Source organism: Schistocerca americana, chromosome 3 (genome assembly GCF_021461395.2).
Source record: "Schistocerca americana isolate TAMUIC-IGC-003095 chromosome 3, iqSchAmer2.1, whole genome shotgun sequence".
Lineage (NCBI taxonomy): Eukaryota > Metazoa > Arthropoda > Insecta > Orthoptera > Acrididae > Schistocerca > Schistocerca americana.
In genome coordinates, this window is record NC_060121.1 from 413,496,803 (window position 1) to 413,514,917 (window position 18,115).

At 39.0% G+C, this 18,115-nt stretch overlaps 1 protein-coding gene across 3 annotated transcripts in view; it reads right to left on the bottom strand.

Moving 5' to 3' along the window:
- LOC124605195 (SNF-related serine/threonine-protein kinase) overlaps window positions 1-18,115 on the bottom strand; it is a 313,194-nt gene that overhangs the window by 60,294 nt on the left and 234,785 nt on the right. For all 3 annotated transcript variants that reach the window (XM_047136724.1, XM_047136722.1, XM_047136723.1), the window contains exons 6-7: window positions 17,874-18,020; window positions 9,327-9,438 (exon numbers count right to left, since the gene is read on the bottom strand). In XM_047136724.1, the coding sequence (XP_046992680.1) occupies window positions 9,327-9,438; window positions 17,874-18,020 (259 nt within the window). The remainder of the gene's footprint in view (window positions 1-9,326; window positions 9,439-17,873; window positions 18,021-18,115) is intronic.

Below are 18,115 nucleotides of genomic sequence, written 5' to 3' on the forward strand. Positions count from 1 at the left end.
CAGGGCGCCACTCACCATCACTTTAGTCTTTTTCTTATTTATTTTCATTCCATACTGTTCTTTTAAGGTGTTTTCCATTTCATTGAGTGCGGCTTCTAAATCTTCTTTCCTTTCTGTAATTATGGCGATATCATCTGCATATCGCAACATATCTATTTTCATTCCGTTAAGTTTTATTCCTACTTCAATATTCTCTCTTATTTTGTCTATTGCTTCTTGGATATATGCGTTGAAAATTACTGGAGATAGTGGGCATCCCTGTCTCACTCCTTTCCTTATTCTTGCTGTTTCTTCTTTGTTTTCCTTCTTAACTAAGGCTGTTTCATTTTGGTATATTTTAAAGATTATCCTTCTATCATTATATTTCAGACCAGCCTTCTTCAGAATTCTAAACATTTCTGGCCATACAACATTGTCAAATGCCTTTTCGAGGTCTACGAAGGCTATAAATACTTGTTTGTTTTTGGAAATTTGTTTCTCAATTATTAGTCTTAAAGATAAGATTGCTTCCCTCGTCCCTACACCGCTTCTAAAACCGAATTGGTCTTCACTTAGAGTGCTATTCAATTGGTTTTCAACTCTTTTCAAAATTATTCTTATTAGAATTTTTGATGCGTGTGAAAGAAGACTGAGTGTTCGATGGTTTTCACAGTCCATAGTAGATGCTTTCTTAGGTATGGGGAATATGATGCATTTCTGATAGTCTTCAGGAACTTCACCTGTTTTGTATATTTTCTGTATGAGTTGCAGTAATGTAGCTTTCATTTTGTCTCCTGATTTCTTAATTAGTTCAGAAGGTATATCATCAACACCTGCCGCTTTCTTATCTGGTAGTTCTTTTAGTGCTTTTTCAAATTCATCTTTCAGAATTGTGTCCCCTAGTTCTTCTTTCTCTACTTCTTCGCTTAATTCTATCATATTATCTGTTAGAGGGTCTCCTTGATATAGCTCTTCAATGTATTCTTGCCATCTCTTCAGCGTGTCATATCCAAATAGTACCTTGCCCTCTTTGTTCTTTATAGTTCCTGAAGATTTTACTTTCCGTTTAGCAAAGTTTTGTTTTATTGTTCTGTAGGCCAAGTCAGTTTTTCCTTTAACCATGTTTTCCTCCACCTCTTTACAAATGCTGTTGAGGTAATTTTCTTTTGCTTTCCTAGATTCTCTGTTTATTTGGTTTCTAAGCTTTCTATATTTGTTTTCGCTTTGCTCGTCAGAGGCGTTTTTGTATAGTCTTCTTTCTTCCATTAGACAAATTATTTCAGGTGTTATCCACTCTTTCCTGTTTACAGGTTTGGCTTTCCCAATAAATTCTTCTGCTGCTTTATGTATGCCTTCTTTGATTTGTTTCCACTCCTCGTTAGTACTCCCGGGAATAATGTTTGATGCCATCTCATCAGTTTTCCGTGCATAAGGGATCACTAGTTCTTCAGACTTTAGGTTATCTCTGTTCCATACTTTGTTCGTTTTTCTCTCTAATCGCTTGAGTTTGAGTAAGCATTTCATCATTACAAGGTTGTGATCACTATTAATATCCGCAGACGGGTAGCTTCTGCAATCCTTGATTTGGTTTTTAAAACGCGATTTTACTAATATATAGTCGATTTGGTGTCTTCTAGTATCTCCTGGGGCTTTCCACGTGTACCTTCTTCTTTTATGGTGGTTGAAAAGGGAGTTCGCTATGACCAACTTGTTTTTGGCACAAAATTCAATTAGCCGGCTTCCTCTTTCGTTTCTATCTCCTAGACCATATTTCCCTACAATTCCGTCAACTTTCTCTTCTCCAACACTAGCATTCCAATCTCCCATTATAATTAAGTTCTCTTCACCTTTAACATAATTTATAACTTTGTTGATGTCTTCATACACTGTTTCTATTACATCGTATAGTAGGAAGACATTTCTGCTTAGCAAGTGCAACACTAAACAAATTTCAGATTATGTGGGCAGTCAACATGAAACATTCACATTCAAACCAAAAATGTTGAGCATTCCTGGACAAAGTTAAAGAGCATTGTACAATATGCCTTAGACAGGTATATGCCATGCAAAGTTGTTATGTGTCGGAAAGACATGCCATGGTTTGACATCTATGTTACAAAGCTGTTCCAAAGCAACGAGAGCTTCTCTACACATTTAAATGAAGCCAAAGCATCACAGTCAAACAAAAATCTAGCCAAAACCAGCGAACAGTGTTAAGTACCGTGCAATCAGTAAATGTATCAAAGCCATTAGTCCAGACGCTCTATGAATATAATGACAGTGAAATGGAGAATGACAGAGAGAAGGCTAAAATACTAAATGCCTTTCTGGAACTGTTAGAGTGAGGAAGATCATGTTTCATTTCCTCCTTTAAATTGTCATACGAATGTCAAAATAATACACCAAAACATGTAACCGTGGGACAGAAGTTCAACTCAAATTGTTTAACAGAGGAAAGGTTACATGAGAGTATGCAAAAGAACTTGCTCTTCCTCTAGCAGCAGCGTACCATAGGTCAAGGGTATTCCCAGTGATTGGAGAAAAGCATAGGTCACTCAAGATTTCAAGAAGGGTTGGCAAACATGTGCACAAAACTATAGGCCAGTTAGCTTAGGTTGAGATACCTCTAACAGTGACATGCTGCAGAATTTTACAACATGTTTCATGCTTGTATATTATGATAGTCCTAGAGACTGAAAATCTCCTCTATAGGAATTAACATCAGTTCTGAAAATAAGTATCATGTGAAATCCAGTCACACTATACGTCCATGATACCCAGAAAGCAGTAAATACCAGTACTGAAGTTGATGCTGTGATTCTTGACTTCCAGAAGGCATGCGACACAGTTCGGTACTGTCAACTAACAAACAAAATATGACTGTACAGTTCATCAGAGCAGCTGTAGGATTGGATTGGAGAATTCCTAGCAAACAAAACACAGCGTGTCATTCTCAAAACACCGTAATATTCCAACATAAAAGCAGTTTTCGGTGTACCCCAAGGGAGTATTATTTGACATTACTTTTCACAATGTGTATAAATGACTTAATGGATTTAAGAAACATTATAAGACTCTTTGCGGATGATGCTGTCATATACAGAGAAGTCACTATGTTAGAAAACTGCAGCAAAATGGAAGAAGAGTTACAGAAGATTGACATGCGGCGCAGAGATTGGCAAATGACCATCAACATAACATTTAACATATTGTGCATATGTAAGGGCTTAAGATGAAAGACCCATTACTGTTTGATTATATGATATCAGAACAATCACCAGAAACAGTGGGTCCCAATCAGGATCTGTGACTATTCACTCGAATTGATTTTAAAGTGAGATGATCACATCATAGTAAGAATGCAAGACAAGTTAAGTAGAAATATGTAGCAAATAAGATGCCAGGTAGATATTCATTTTTACAACCTTGGAAGCATAGTCCACTTAGAAAGGAGATCGTAACAAAATCCTCATTTGACCAATACTTTAATATCGCTTAACCATCTGGGATCCTTGATAAATAGGATTTATAAAGGAAATAAACAAGATCACAAGAAAAACAGCATATTTTGTTTGTTAGCATGAAAGCATCACGGGATGCACAACCAACTCCAGTAGCAGACACTGTAAAACAGTTGTTTTGCATCACAGTGTGGTTTACTGTTAAAATTCCAAGATCATATATTGCTATAAGAGTCAATGAATATACTGATTCCTCCTACACATAACTAGTGAAAAGGATATGAAAGTAAAATTAGAGAGCTCCAAGCTTGCATGAGGCTTACTAATACTCATTTTAAGTGATCATCAGTCACTGCTTGAACAGGAAAATGGGTGGAGTAACAATGGTACACAACATACTACCCATTTCTATTGACATCATACTCTGGGGCAACTCATCACCGAGGACAAAAGTGTTTGCTGTACAAACGTGTGTAACATGGACAATACACGGCGTTCATTTCAGAATCTCTTGCAGCCAACTCTTTTGGGCATACTGACCACAGCCTCACAGTCCATTACTGCCTTATGAAGTTTGTTTTCAGCTATCAATCATAATCAAAAAATGTAGTAGTTAAGTATATCTCACACAAGCTTAAGAGAAGACCTATATTTCTCAATGGCAAAGTGTAGTAGAATTGTAAAACTGACTCGTTCCATGTCATAATTAGGGATGGCAGTTGCCATCCAGGAAAAAGCCAATACCTAAATTAAACTGAGTTTTAACCACATCCTCTCCAAGGAGTTGATACCAAGAATGGAGAAAACCAACTATATCTTCTTCTGTTGCATAAAGTTGTGTCATTTCACAAATGGTCTACTGTAAAATCTTATAAAAGTGAACTGCCCCTACCCACTTCAAAAATGTTATTGGACAAGTGTGAGAGGACATTGTTATTTACCATACACATAAGCGATCTGACAGATAATGTAAGCAGCAGTCTGCAGCTGTTTGCTGATGATGCTGTGGTGTAGAGGAAGGTGTCATCATTGCATGACTGTAGGAGGATACAAGATGACTTACACAAAATTTCTAGTTGGTTTGATGGACGGCAGCTAGCTACAAATTTAGAAAAATGTAATTTAATGTAGATGAGTAGGAAAAACAAACTCATAATATTCAAGTACAGTATTAGTTGTGCACCACTTGACACAGTCACACAAATTAAAATTCTAGGCATAATGTTGCAAAGCAATATGAAATGGAACGAGCACTTGAGGATTGTAGGAGAGAAGCTGAATTATCAATTTTAGTTTATTTGGCAAATTTTAGGAAAGTGTGGTTCATCTCTAATGGAGACAGCACACAAGAAACTAGTGCAACCCATTGTTGAGTACTGTTAAGAGTGTTTGTGATCCCCACAACAATGGATTAAAGGAAGAAATCAAAGAAATTCAGAAGTGGGCTCCTAGATTTGTTACAGGTAAGTTTGAACAACATACAAGTATTAAGGAGTTGGTTTGTGAACTCAAACCATTCTTTTTGAGTAGCGCTATGGAGAAAATTTAGAGAATCGGCATTTGAGGCTGAGTGCATAATGACTTAAGGAACATGAAGATAAGATTAGAGATATTAGGGCTTGTATGGAGGCATACAGACAGTCTTTCCGTCGGTCTGTCTGCGAGTGGAACAGGAATGAAAATAAGTATTAGTGGTACAGGGTACACTAAAACACACACAGTGCTGTGGATTACGAGTACACATGTAGATGTATGTGGAGAGGAACTACAAGTCATAGACACTTGGGTGTGTTCAGCCAACTTCAAAATCTGCCTTAAATGTTGTGTGAAACTGGGAACACATTGTGAAGGGTTTATTTGATTGAATTGAATTGTATTGTATTGTTTGTATTGTATTGCTAGTTATCAATATCATAGAGCTTGCTCTAACAGACCTCCCCAGCCACACAAAAAGTAAGCACCCCACATTTTTTCATTACACCTAGCTCCATTTCCAATTAGGTGAGGATGGTTGAATGAATGACTGAATGTAAAGAAGTATCAACAACCAACATTAATTATAGTGATAATGTTTTTAAACATTAAAGAGTCTCAACAGAAGAGCAGTATAACTTGCTATGCTTGGACATGTTGTTACTCATTTATGATCTGTGTTTACAGAACTCCTGCCAAATATTTTCCCACATCCCTGAAGTAATTACTGAAGCAGTGACAAATTACTCATTTCACAACTCACATCTCAGTATGGTTTTTGCTTATGTTCCTGCTGGGGGGGGGAGGGGGGGGGGGGGAGGAATGAATGAAACACCTCTGAAGTGTGTACTGAATCAATTTCTAATACTGGATATTATGTATACATAGTCTTCATTAGTAACAAGTGCTCAGGGAATGCCTTTATTTTCTATATCATATTTTATCAAATTAAACATCAATGTTATTGAGTTTCATATTTATTCAAGTATCACAAAGACTTTTTTTTAATTTCTTGAATACACAAATTGATTATTTTCAACATGCATAAGCTAATTAAAAACAGAAAATGCTACTCAAATTATGGCATTAGCAATGTCAAATTTAGATATGTAGAATGTATGAGCATCATGCAAAGAAGCAGCTGAACAACATGCAAAATTTAACTTTTTTGTTAAACTGTTAAACCACCAACAGGCCAAAAGAAATAAGTTACATTCTCATTAAGAGTATATTTGTACAATGTGATTATAAATACATTTTTTTAAGATTTTATAAAAAAAAAATATTCCCATTCTAACAACAAATGTTAAAACATCTTGTAGCATGACAATATGAAAAGGAACAAACTCCAAGAAAGTTCCAACTATTTTTTAAAAAAAATATAGTTTATAACAAATCAAATCAAAAGGGGAAAGAAAGCTGAAACAAATCAAGACAGATGAAAATGCTGTATGTCTTAGAAGTATACCAGACAGATACTGAAAAATAAAGTTAATACTTTCTTTCACCAGCACACTAAGTGGCAGAAATTAATGACATGCAAATACTGTTTACAAACAGAGTCAAAATAGATGGCCAGTTACACAAGAGGCAAAAATCAAACAGCAATGTTGAACTGCGTGGCCAAATGAAAAGCACTGGGCTGCATCTTCCACAGGTATTGTGGTACTATTCTGTATGGCCACTTGAAGGCAGCAGTCAGTGGGATGGTTCCTAGATACAATTTTGGGTATCTGCAAGTAGTCAAGAGCTGCTGGCAATTATTTGGTGGCTTTGTTTAATTTTACTAAGGCAGTACATACATTCCCAAACCAATGTTGCATTTTTGAACAAATGTAATGTTTGTTATTAATACTAGTCCTCCCAATGTGTTTTTTAATGACAATAGTCCTACTGAATACACATTCATGAAAGTGGTATTGTGAATAATACTGCCATTGGTGACATAACAATGTTGCATTTTTAAATATGTATTCAACTACATTACTACTATAAAGCACATGTATTTGTATTCACGGTTGCTGTTACTGGTAAACATTAAATTTGTTTGAAGGTGAGAAAATCATCTATTGGCATATAAATTACTGTACAATATTTTCAAATCTGCCTCTGCTTATGCTGATACTGTCACTGTATGGTACAATGGACTTCCAGCAACTCAAAGCACAGGGTGCCGTCAGACAAAGGCATAGCACATTTAAATAGGGCATAATATCCCAACAGGTCCTGTTTGCTGGCAAATACCCTTTATTCCTCAAGGAACTGTTTTGCAGATTGGTGCTCCCAAGCAGACATGCAAGAAACTACCACAATATGTGCCTCCATAAGATAAAGAACTCACACAAAGTATTCCTAGTAGATTTATAAACACTTTGTTCACTGTCCGCCAATGCTAGTCTACCAAGATATATGACAATCTCTGAATAAATGATATGTACAAATAATAGTGCTCTGTTCATTTCTCAGGAATTCTGATGATTTACTCTGATATTAAATGCTTGACTTTTCTCTCAGTGTAATTGTAAATTACTCTGAAGTTTTGACTTCTCTCTTTCTATATAATTTTTCATCCCTTCCTCTTTCTTCCTCTGCCCTTATCCAGGCACTTGACATATCAATAAATATAAATTTTGTAGCTTAATGGAGACAGTTTACTACAAACTAATTACTTACAAGAAGCTACATAAAATTATTTACTGTACATAATAGGAATCCCCTTTTCAGGATTAACATTCACAAATTAATCATGAGTCTGAGCATTTCTCAAAGACACTACACTCAAAATAATAAACTGAAAATAATCACACTTCTTGCTCTGCAGTAGAGTCATGAAAAGTAATTACATTCCTAAAGTTATATAAATGAGGTTCCAATTAATGTAAAATTCCTAAAGTTGTTTAAAATATATGATAATATTTAATTAGAATAAATACAACAAGTAGTAAGTTTACAAGAAAACCATTTTCAGTTAGTATTCATAATCAGTGACACACAGTAAGATACATTCAATGAACACAATCATCAATGAAACAGTGAAATTGAGAGAGTGTCTCCTGAAAATGAATTCAGGATTCTTAATTTTCTAGATTTTGAACCATACATTCCATAGCATAGAAGTTACTACAGTTGTACTAACATCTTGTCTCTTAAGTCATTAAGTATTGCACCTTACAAAGTAGCTCGTCAGCAACATGCATCTAATAAAGAGTACTGTTAATCAATAATAATTCATACTATTTTAGGTGCTGATTTTGAAGAAGTACAAAAATGGAAAAGCAGTAGAAGTAGTGCCAATATACCAAAACAGTTGCACTACTCATGCCTATCAAACTACACATACATTGTAGACTCATTTGAATGAAGGAGTGAAGTATATGAAACAGTTCATGTGCAGTTTTGCTACATAAGGTACTTTTGAAGCTGAATTACGGTTTTAGTGAAATACTGAAACCAAATGAAAATGCCAACCAAACATGCAATAATGTTTAGGAATGCAGAATTTGCCTTGAAACATGACTTGAACAACAAATAATGAAGCTGTGAATACAAACAAATATGATGTAGTCTATAGCAATCTACTGACCAACGAGAAAGGACATGCAACTTCTGCTTCCTGAGTGAATACATTATGTTTTCACTGGCAGAGAGTGCCACCTACAACTTGCAATCACAAAATAACTGCGCACGTTTTGGATACAAGAAATTAAGAAGAAATGTCTTATTACACGAATAAAATCTTCAAAGAAGTTACAAAGCACTTAATACTGGTCATTGTTTAATAATCACTGAGCAGTATCATTCTGGTACAGAAAGATGTGTCTCCTTTAAAACATGAAATGCTTACTTCATTTAAGTATGCACAGAAGCAGCAGAAAACTTACAAGATGCAAGATTTTTCAATAAAAAGAGGAGGGGCCAGTAAAATACAAAGACTCTTGTTCTAATATTCTATCAAAAAATTAGTTTCTACTAGACCATGCCAAATTAAAAGAAAGATACACAAAATTTCTTATGTTTTTCAATAGTTACTGTAACTTTAATTATTTTGAATATTCTAGTAATACTTTGAAACTAATTAGTTGTGCCAATCAGAGGTTATCACCAAATTTGAAGTGTAAATGTTATATAAACAGAGTGAAGTTGCTCACAGCAGAAGCAAAAACTAAGTATTTAATGATTTCATAAACTGTACACTAAAAATAAGAAAGCTGATTTTATTTTAAGTTGTTTTAGTCTTTACTTTTCCATGCATGTAAGTTGACCGTGCATTTAATTCCACTATTGCAATATGCACACAGCTTTAACAGTCTGTGACAGTGTTTTATGTGAGAACACACACCAGAGCGCCAAAACGCAAAGTGAAGCAATTGCAACATGCAACAGGCATGCCAGAGGTGGTTGTTGTTGATTCACCTGGTCCCCGGGTGTGCGCGCTGCACTCAGTAAAGACTGGTTCACTTGTTGGCATGACACATCTGTGTTGCTCATTCCTGTGATCTTGTCCATCTTCACGTAAGGCTTGCTGCTGCAAATTTGTGGGATAAATGTATCCAGTTAAAGTAGATGCTACAAAATTTCTGTTTACAACTCAAAAAATATTTTTGCTATTAACAGCATTATTCACTGAGAAGATTTTGTTGTCAAGAAGCCTACCACATATCAATAATTAAAACTGCGGGCAGCAAAGGGGTTGAGGCAAGTGAGATATTACAATATTCAAAATTTGTACTGTGAAATCCGTCTACTACTCAACTAAGGACTAACTAAATGTGCTTACATGTAGCTAATAAATGCACATTATTGAGACTAAGAAGAAAACAAGGGCGCAAAATGAACTGTACCTGCATCTTCCTCAAACATATGAATACATGAGACTCAATTAAAATGATTATACTATAAATGAACATATGCTTAACTTTTTTCTTTGTATCATCTTACAAAACTAAGGCACAATCTGAACACAACAAATTCATTTTTTTTCCTGTATGTATCATTACTACTGACTCAGTGCATCCTTCAAATACAACTTCTCCATTGTCTACATAAAGTATTGATGTCTATAGTTAGTCAATATCAACTAGATGACCTAATACACATTTTGCTATAACCCTGTAAAGAGCACTTGTATACACACTGCAGCATCAGGCCTCTGGCACACTACACTTCAAATATTCCACCAATGGCATCTGCATGAAATGGACACAAGAGATCACCTGTGGTGGTCACATGAGTCATGCTCACAGCACAGCATCCACCTTGCCATCTACCGGAATTGTCGTCCTTATAAGAACTGCGCAGCAGGCACTCACTGACAATAAATAAGAACACAATATAAGAGTTTCTGTAAGTTCCAGAATTGTTTCTATGTTTATGTCAGTGTTCTCAACTGCTGTTTTCTTGTTTATGGAAGAAGAATAAACTTTGATTCATTGTGGCTGTGCCATTGTTTGTGTCTTACATCGTAACACAACTAGTGACGAGTGTGGCATTCACTTCCATTAACTCAGTCTATTGGTTAGTTTCTTTGGTTCTTCTGGCCATTGAGGCACTGCTTACATCTCTCCTTGAGTAGCAGCAGGCTCCTACACTTGCTATCACAAACCTGTCAGCCACGTTGAGTACGCAGGCATCCACACTGCCTTCCCTCCCCTAACGACGATGTGGTGAAAGACTGGGAGGCTTACAAGAAGCAGCTTCAGCAACACTTTCTTGCCTTTGGTGCTAACATGTGTAAGGTTTTGTTCCTGCTTTGGATTTCTCCTCGGATATACCAGCTGTTGAGCCAGTTAGCCCCACTCCAGGATTCTGTGTCGCTTTCACTCAATGAAATGTGTAAGTTGTTCTCAAATTATCACTGTAAATGCAACCATGAACTCCACTGCCTCAGTGGCAAATGTCAGTTTGTTACTGACGCTCATCACAATTCCTATGCTCATTCTATGGTCCACATTCTGTTGTCTCCGGACAAGGAGGAGCGTCAACACACTTAACAATTCGAGAATCCATTTTTGGCTGAAGTGTTAAATATTGCTCAATACCTGGAGATATCTTGTGCTGCAAGTGGTCAAACTGAGGCTGCGTGTGACATCACCGTGGTGGTTCCTGTTCCTGGTTGTTGGGAGTCAGTCAGTTCTCAGGGGAGGACAACGTCGCATCTGTACAACTGCGGCCTCTGCACCACACTGGACAGTGATGTCCCAAACAAAACCTCCACCACCACCACCACCACCACCACCACCACCAACAACAACAACAACAACAACACCAACAACCATAGCAACGGCATCACTCCACGATCCCATCTTGCCCATACTGTTTCATGAAACACTACAGTGCCACTTGCCCTAAGTGGTGGTGACTTGCAACAACAGTAGGGAAAAAGAATATACAGCATCTGTGTGCCATTCTCAGTCCCCTCCTGTGGACATGACCATGGATGTTAATTGTTTATCTCCAGTGTCTGTGAATAATAACAAACTTTTTATTGAAGTGCAGCTGTTGGACAAAATTGTCAGACTACGAGTGGACACGGGTGCAGCCATGACTTTACTGAACTCACAAACTTGGTGTACATTTGGGATCCCCGGTGTTGTCTCCAGTTACTCAATGTGTGAGGGTTACAACAAGCAGCATATTCAAATTTGAGGCAATTTACAGCTCCCACTATGTATAAATCTGCAGTTCATTCCTTGACTTTTTTAGTAGTGGATGAAGATGACACAGCAGATTTTTGTTCAATCAGGATGCTTTCAACACTTTTGTTTTTCCATTTTGGATTCAGTGCACCTCGTTTCCAGCCAGTTCCTTACCAGCAGTTAGATTCTCTGCGTTCAGAGTTCTCGTCTCTCTTCTCAGATGGCCCACCTTTCCCTTAAACTTACTGTGCAGTTGAGTTTCTGAGTGTGCCACATTCCAGTGGCATTGCCTGATCAAATGAAAGCGTAACTGAACACACCAGCATTGTTGGAGGTTGTGCAGAGAGAAAATAAATAAATAAATAAATAAAATGACCAATCAGCTTCGCCTCAGCAGTGACTTTAAAGCTTCAGTTAACATATTGCTGTGTCCACACGAATAATTGGCTAAAGCCCCTGGGGGCCAGTTTTTCTCCAAAACTGATTTGTCTGAAGCTTATTTACAGGTTCAGTTGGATGAGGATTCTAAATGGCTCCTTGTGTTCAACAAACCCTTCAGATTGTAGGAATATCAGTGCCTACCATTTGGTGTGGCTAGTGCCCCAGCGATTTTTTCGTATCTTTTGGAACAACTGACGAAGTCCGTTCTGGGGTACATCAACTATCTCCATGAACAGGTGCATCTGTGGAAGTGTATTTACATAACTTACACACCTTGCTCTCGGTATTACATACAGCAGGTTGAAATGCAACTTGTCTGACTCATACTTTTTTCGGTCAACAATTGTGTATTTGGGGCTTGAGGTATCTCAGGATGTTGTTCCATCACATTAATGTGTCACTCCAGTCACAGCTCTGCTTGGCCCAAAAACAGTCAAAGAACGCCAAGTATTTTTTGGCAAAACTGCTTACTATCACAAATTTATTCAGGGTCTGGGCACATTGGCCAATCTCCTCCTCTCATGAATTGCTCCACAAGAAAGTTTCCTTTCAGTGGAAGCCAGCCTGCAAGTGCACGTTCACTAAATTACATTCTGCTCCTGCTACCTTCCATCCTGGCAATTACTTGGTTTTGGTTATGGACACCTCTCAGCAAGGATGTGGGACCATTCTTATGCATCGATATGAGGATGGTTCTGAAAGTCCGACAGCTTACACGTAAAAAATGCTCAACTCTGCTCAGCAGCACTACTCCCAAGTTGAAAAGGAAGTGTTTGCTATTGTCCAACCCTCAAAAACTTTCATGTGTTCTTGTAAGTGTATAAGTTCCACTTCATTACAGGCCACAAGTCATTGGTTTTATTGTTTAATCATTCTGCTTCATTGAATGACAAAAGGGCACTTTGCGTCCTGCATTGGGCCTTGTTTCTGTTTCGCTAGAACTGTAAAATATTTTTTCAGCCTACTGCACAGCATGCCAATGCCGTTGCACTGTTCCGGCTTCTGACGGGACCAGGTCCTGTATTAGATCAGGATGAACTACTTTGCTTTCATTCAATATCAATGGAAGCATTTCCTATTATGGGCTCCTGGACCTTAGCTGCTGTTGCTGCCGACCAATCTTGCATCAAGTTGGTCACCGCATTCAGCATAGTTGGCTAGACGGGATTTAGGCAGGGCTCCTGATCCTTTGCATAACTACAGGGCTATTACAAATGATTGAAGTGATTTCATAAATTCACTGTAGCTCCATTCATTAACATATGGTCACGACACACTACAGATACGTAGAAAAACTCATAAAGTTTTGTTCGGCTGAAGTCGCACTTCAGGTTTCTGCCGCCAGAGCGCTCGAGAGCGCAGTGAGACAAAATGGCGACAGGAGCCGAGAAAGCGTATGTCGTGCTTGAAATTCACTCACATCAGTCAGTCATAACAGTGCAACGACACTTCAGGACGAAGTTCAACAAAGATCCACCAACTGCTAACTCCATTCGGCGATGGTATGCGCAGTTTAAAGCTTCTGGATGCCTCTGTACAGGGAAATAAACGGGTTGGCCTGCAGTGAGCGAAGAAACGGTTGAACGCTTGCGGGCAAGTTTCACACGTAGCCCGCGGAAGTCGACGAATAAAGCAAGCAGGGAGCTAAACATACCACAGCCGACTGTTTGGAAAATCTTACGGAAAAGGCTAAAGCAGAAACCTTACCGTTTACAATTGCTACAAGCCCTGACACCTGATGACAAAGCCAAACGCTTTGAATTTTTGGCGCGGTTGCAACAGCTCATGGAAGAGGATGCGTTCAGTGCGAAACTTGTTTTCAGTGATGAAGCAACATTTTTTCTTAATGGTGAAGTGAACAAACACAATGTGCGAATCTGGGCGGTAGAGAATCCTCACGCATTCGTGCAGCAAATTCGCAGTTCACCAAAAGTTAACGTGTTTTGTGCAATCTCACGGTTTAAAGTTTACGGACCCTTATTCTTCTGCAAAAAAAAACGTTACAGGACACGTGTATCTGGACATGCTGGAAAATTGGCTCATGCCACAACTGGAGACCGACAGCGCCGACTTCATCTTTCAACAGGATGGTGCTCCACAGCACTTCCATCGTGATGTTCGGCATTTGTTAAACAGGAGATTGGAAAACCGATGGATCGGTCGTGGTGGAAATCATGATCAGCAATTCATGTCATGGCCTCCACGCTCTCCCGACTTAATCCCATGCGATTTCTTTCTGTGGGGTTATGTGAAAGATTCAGTGTTTAAACCTCCTCTACCAAGAAACGTGCCAGAACTGCGAGCTCGCATCAACGATGCTTTCGAACTCATTGATGGGGACATGCTGCGCCGAGTGTGGGAGGAACTTGATTATCGGCTTGATGTCTGCCGAATCACTAAAGGGGCACATATCGAACATTTGTGAATGCCTAAAAAAACTTTTTGAGTTTTTGTATGTGTGTGCAAAGCATTGTGAAAATATCTCAAATAATAAAGTTATTGTAGAGCTGTGAAATCGCTTCAATCATTTGTAATAACCCTGTATTTTACTCGCAGTCACCACCTTTTGGTGCCTGATGGTGGCGTTCTATGAACTATGGAAGGGCTGTCACATAAGATTGTGACTGAGGCTGCTCTACGGCGGGTTGAGCTTCAGCTCCTACACTGGGTGATCTTGGGTACCACGTTATTGGCCCACTGGCATGTGTTTTGGTCCAGCATCGATGGTGATGGTGCACATCTTGTCAGGGCCTGCTCTAAGTGTGCTGCCCAACAGGTAGTGCCTCAAGCAATGCTCTCTCCATGGCCCACCTCGCAGTTTCTACAGGACAGGCATTTTGCGGGACCCCTCCCACATTCTTACTGGGTGTTGGTTGCCAATACTTTCTCTGAATTTTCAAATGTTATCAGCTGTCCTTCGACGTAGGCCACGACCACGACCACAATTCCAACTGACTCCAAAATTTATTCTATGAAACGATTGCCTTATATGCTTGTGACGGATAACAGTCCACAGTTTGTCTCAGACCTTCCACGATTTCTGTGCCCATCAAAGCATTCACTGTATGACTGCTCCTCCTTTCTACACCCAATGTAATGGTGAAGTGGACTGTCTCATCTGCATGTTAAGGTTCAAATCATCCTGCTGCATGGGTTGCCCATCCTCCTTGTGGATTTTGCCTCCTACTACCTCTCCTCCTGGGTCCAGACCCTCAGCACATGTTGCTGGGCCTTTCTGTGATACTCTGCTGCCACCAGCGAGTCCACTGCCGGCAGGGATGGTGCCTTCGAGACCTTGCCCATCAGCATCTCTGCTGCCCCAACTGAGATCCAGTGCCTTCACCACTGGCTCAGTTCCACAACATTGACAAACCGGGTGTCAAAATGCAACCAGCGCCCTCGTCACTTGTCCTCTCTTACGGTACTTCTCGGGGGGAACGACCACTGTGCATGTCAATCACGGTGTCACTTCTGCTCCTATCCCTGGTTCCAGCACAGAATCAGCTGCCGCTGCCATCGCCTGTGGCGTCTGCCGCAGAGCCCATGGATATATCACAGCTGCCCTGACACCCACATCTATGGAGTCCTCTCTCCTCAAAGGGGGAAGGGGTGCTATAACCTATACATTGAGGTGACAAAAGTCAAGGGATACCTCTTAATATCTTTTCAGACCTTTTTCCCAGCTTGGTGCAGCAACTTGGCATGTCATGAACTCAACATGTCACTGGAAGCCCCTGCAGAAGTAATGAGCCATACTACCTCTATAGCTGGCTGTAACTGTGAAAGTATTGCTGGGCAGGGTTTTATGCACAAACTGACCTCTCGATTATGTCCCATACATGATTGATGGCATTCATCATCTAATTACACCACTTTTTACACAAGTTCTCCTCTTGTCAAATGATCAAATTGTATCAGTGTGTGTGGCCTCTGACAGAAACAGATGTGGTGCGAAGTATTTCATGTAACCACATAGACTATCCAACACTATTGTCATTTTAGAGCTCCATACCTCAATTGGTAAACATTGAATCCTTACGGATCACTTTGTGTCCACCTGCCCATCCATCTGTTCGTCAAAAATGCTTTTTTCTCAGGAAAGGATAGACTTATCAAGCTGAAATTTCTGCTGCATTCTATTGTCTATGGCCCCTTGGTAGTGAAAAAAAATTGAAGCGTCTAACTCAATGCAGTCAAAAGATACAGCTATTAATGGCACATATTTTGACACTTGCACTTTGTGATTTGTTATCATAATGTTTCTGTCCATCCATCTGCTAATATATCTTTTTCTCAGGAGCAAATAGACTATCAAGTTGAAATTTATATCACATATTATGTTATAGGGTCCATTAGTGGTGTAAAAATGTTAGCTTCTACGTCAATGTAATGAGAAGATAGGGCCATTTATATCACATATTTCAATACTCACAAAATCACTCATTAAAAACTGTAGGATGCTTCTCATTGGCAAGAATCATGAAATTTGGCAAGAAGCAAGGTTTTACAGTAGAAGCAAAGGACAAAATCAGAAAAATTGCTAATTTGTAATTAAATCATAGAAAAAATATTTCTTTCGACATTTGTTATCCGACTTCAAACGTAAAACATTCTCAAGAGTCTTGGAATTCTTTGGACCGATCTCCTGCCATTATCAACGCTTGTAACAGGCAAAAATCATGAATATTCTCAATTCCCGGAATGGATGAACTGTCTATATCCACAATTAAGTTTATATGGAACCCTCAGAGCCCGATTCCTACTCGCACCTGGCCTTTTCTTTTCTGTTTTTTTAACATTTTAAGTTCATTACTTTCAAACTGCCATACGATTGGAGCAGTCATTTGAATAAAGCTGCTACCAGTGATGAACAATAATGGGTGTACAGCCAGTACACTGTGTCCAATGGGTGCAATATTTTGGTGACTGATGATGGTGATCGTATTGTTCACTGAAATGTTACAGCACACTGGATACTGAGTACCAGCAGTACACCTATGGAATGTTCCACCAACAAATATGCCAGGAGAAGCTAAGAAATCACATGAATGATACTGTTTGCAAAGCTGAAGAAGGTTATAGTCGGATGTAACCAGAGGGACAATGACCACAGATACCATGGTTGGTGTCTAAACTAAACTCTACCTGAACAAGCCATGGAGGCCCAACGGTACCGACCGGCCGCCGTGTCACCCCTGGCATAACTGGATGCGTATTTGGAGGGGCACGTGGTTAGCACACCACTGTCCTGGCCATATGTCAATTTACAAGACCAGAGCCGCTACTTCTCAATCAAATACCTCCTCAGTTTGCCTTACAATGGCTGAGTGCACCACGCCTACCAACAACACTTGGCAGACCGGATGGTCACAAAAGGCCGTTGGCATGGTTTGGATCAGGACATAAATAGACAGAAAGTTAACCTAAGACAATATTTAAATTGTACGAATGTTGAAATATTGCTTCTAGAAGTCATTTGAGTGTTTGGATAATTTTTTTTTTTTTTTTAATCTCTACTCCACGTCACTAAGTATCATGTACTGTCTTTTCATGTTTTCACTTTTAAACAATCTCAGCTCTAGTCTAAGAATGGCACTAAATATTTAAGCATCAGAAGGAAGCAAAATACACATGACAAAATTTGTTCTGTAAACAACAGAAGGATAGTGAGGGTGAGAATACATTATGGATCAAGAACTGAGCAGTAAAAAGACAAATAAGCAAGCCAAAACCATCATTAAGCTTTTGGACATGTCCTTCATCATAGTAGAGAGAGAAAGAGAAAGAGAAAGAGAGACAGAGAGTTCTTAATAATGTGTGAGGGCAATATAACAACAGATACCTCACAAATGTGTAACACTTAGAGAGTGTCTTACTGACTTACCCAGACGTTATGGGAGACAATTCTTGCAACTGTTGCCCCTGACGAAGACGCTGCTGAGCTTGTTCTTGTCTGTGTGCACGCAGTTTCCTCTCAGCTAGCAAGAAATAGGTTGCTGTGATGTGATTGTATTCATTCTTATCAAGTGCCCTGTGAACAAACAGCATATGCCTTTTGTTGAAATTATGTTGTGACAGATGTGCAACAATATTGTTTACAGTAATAAATTTTCTCAAAACATCAGA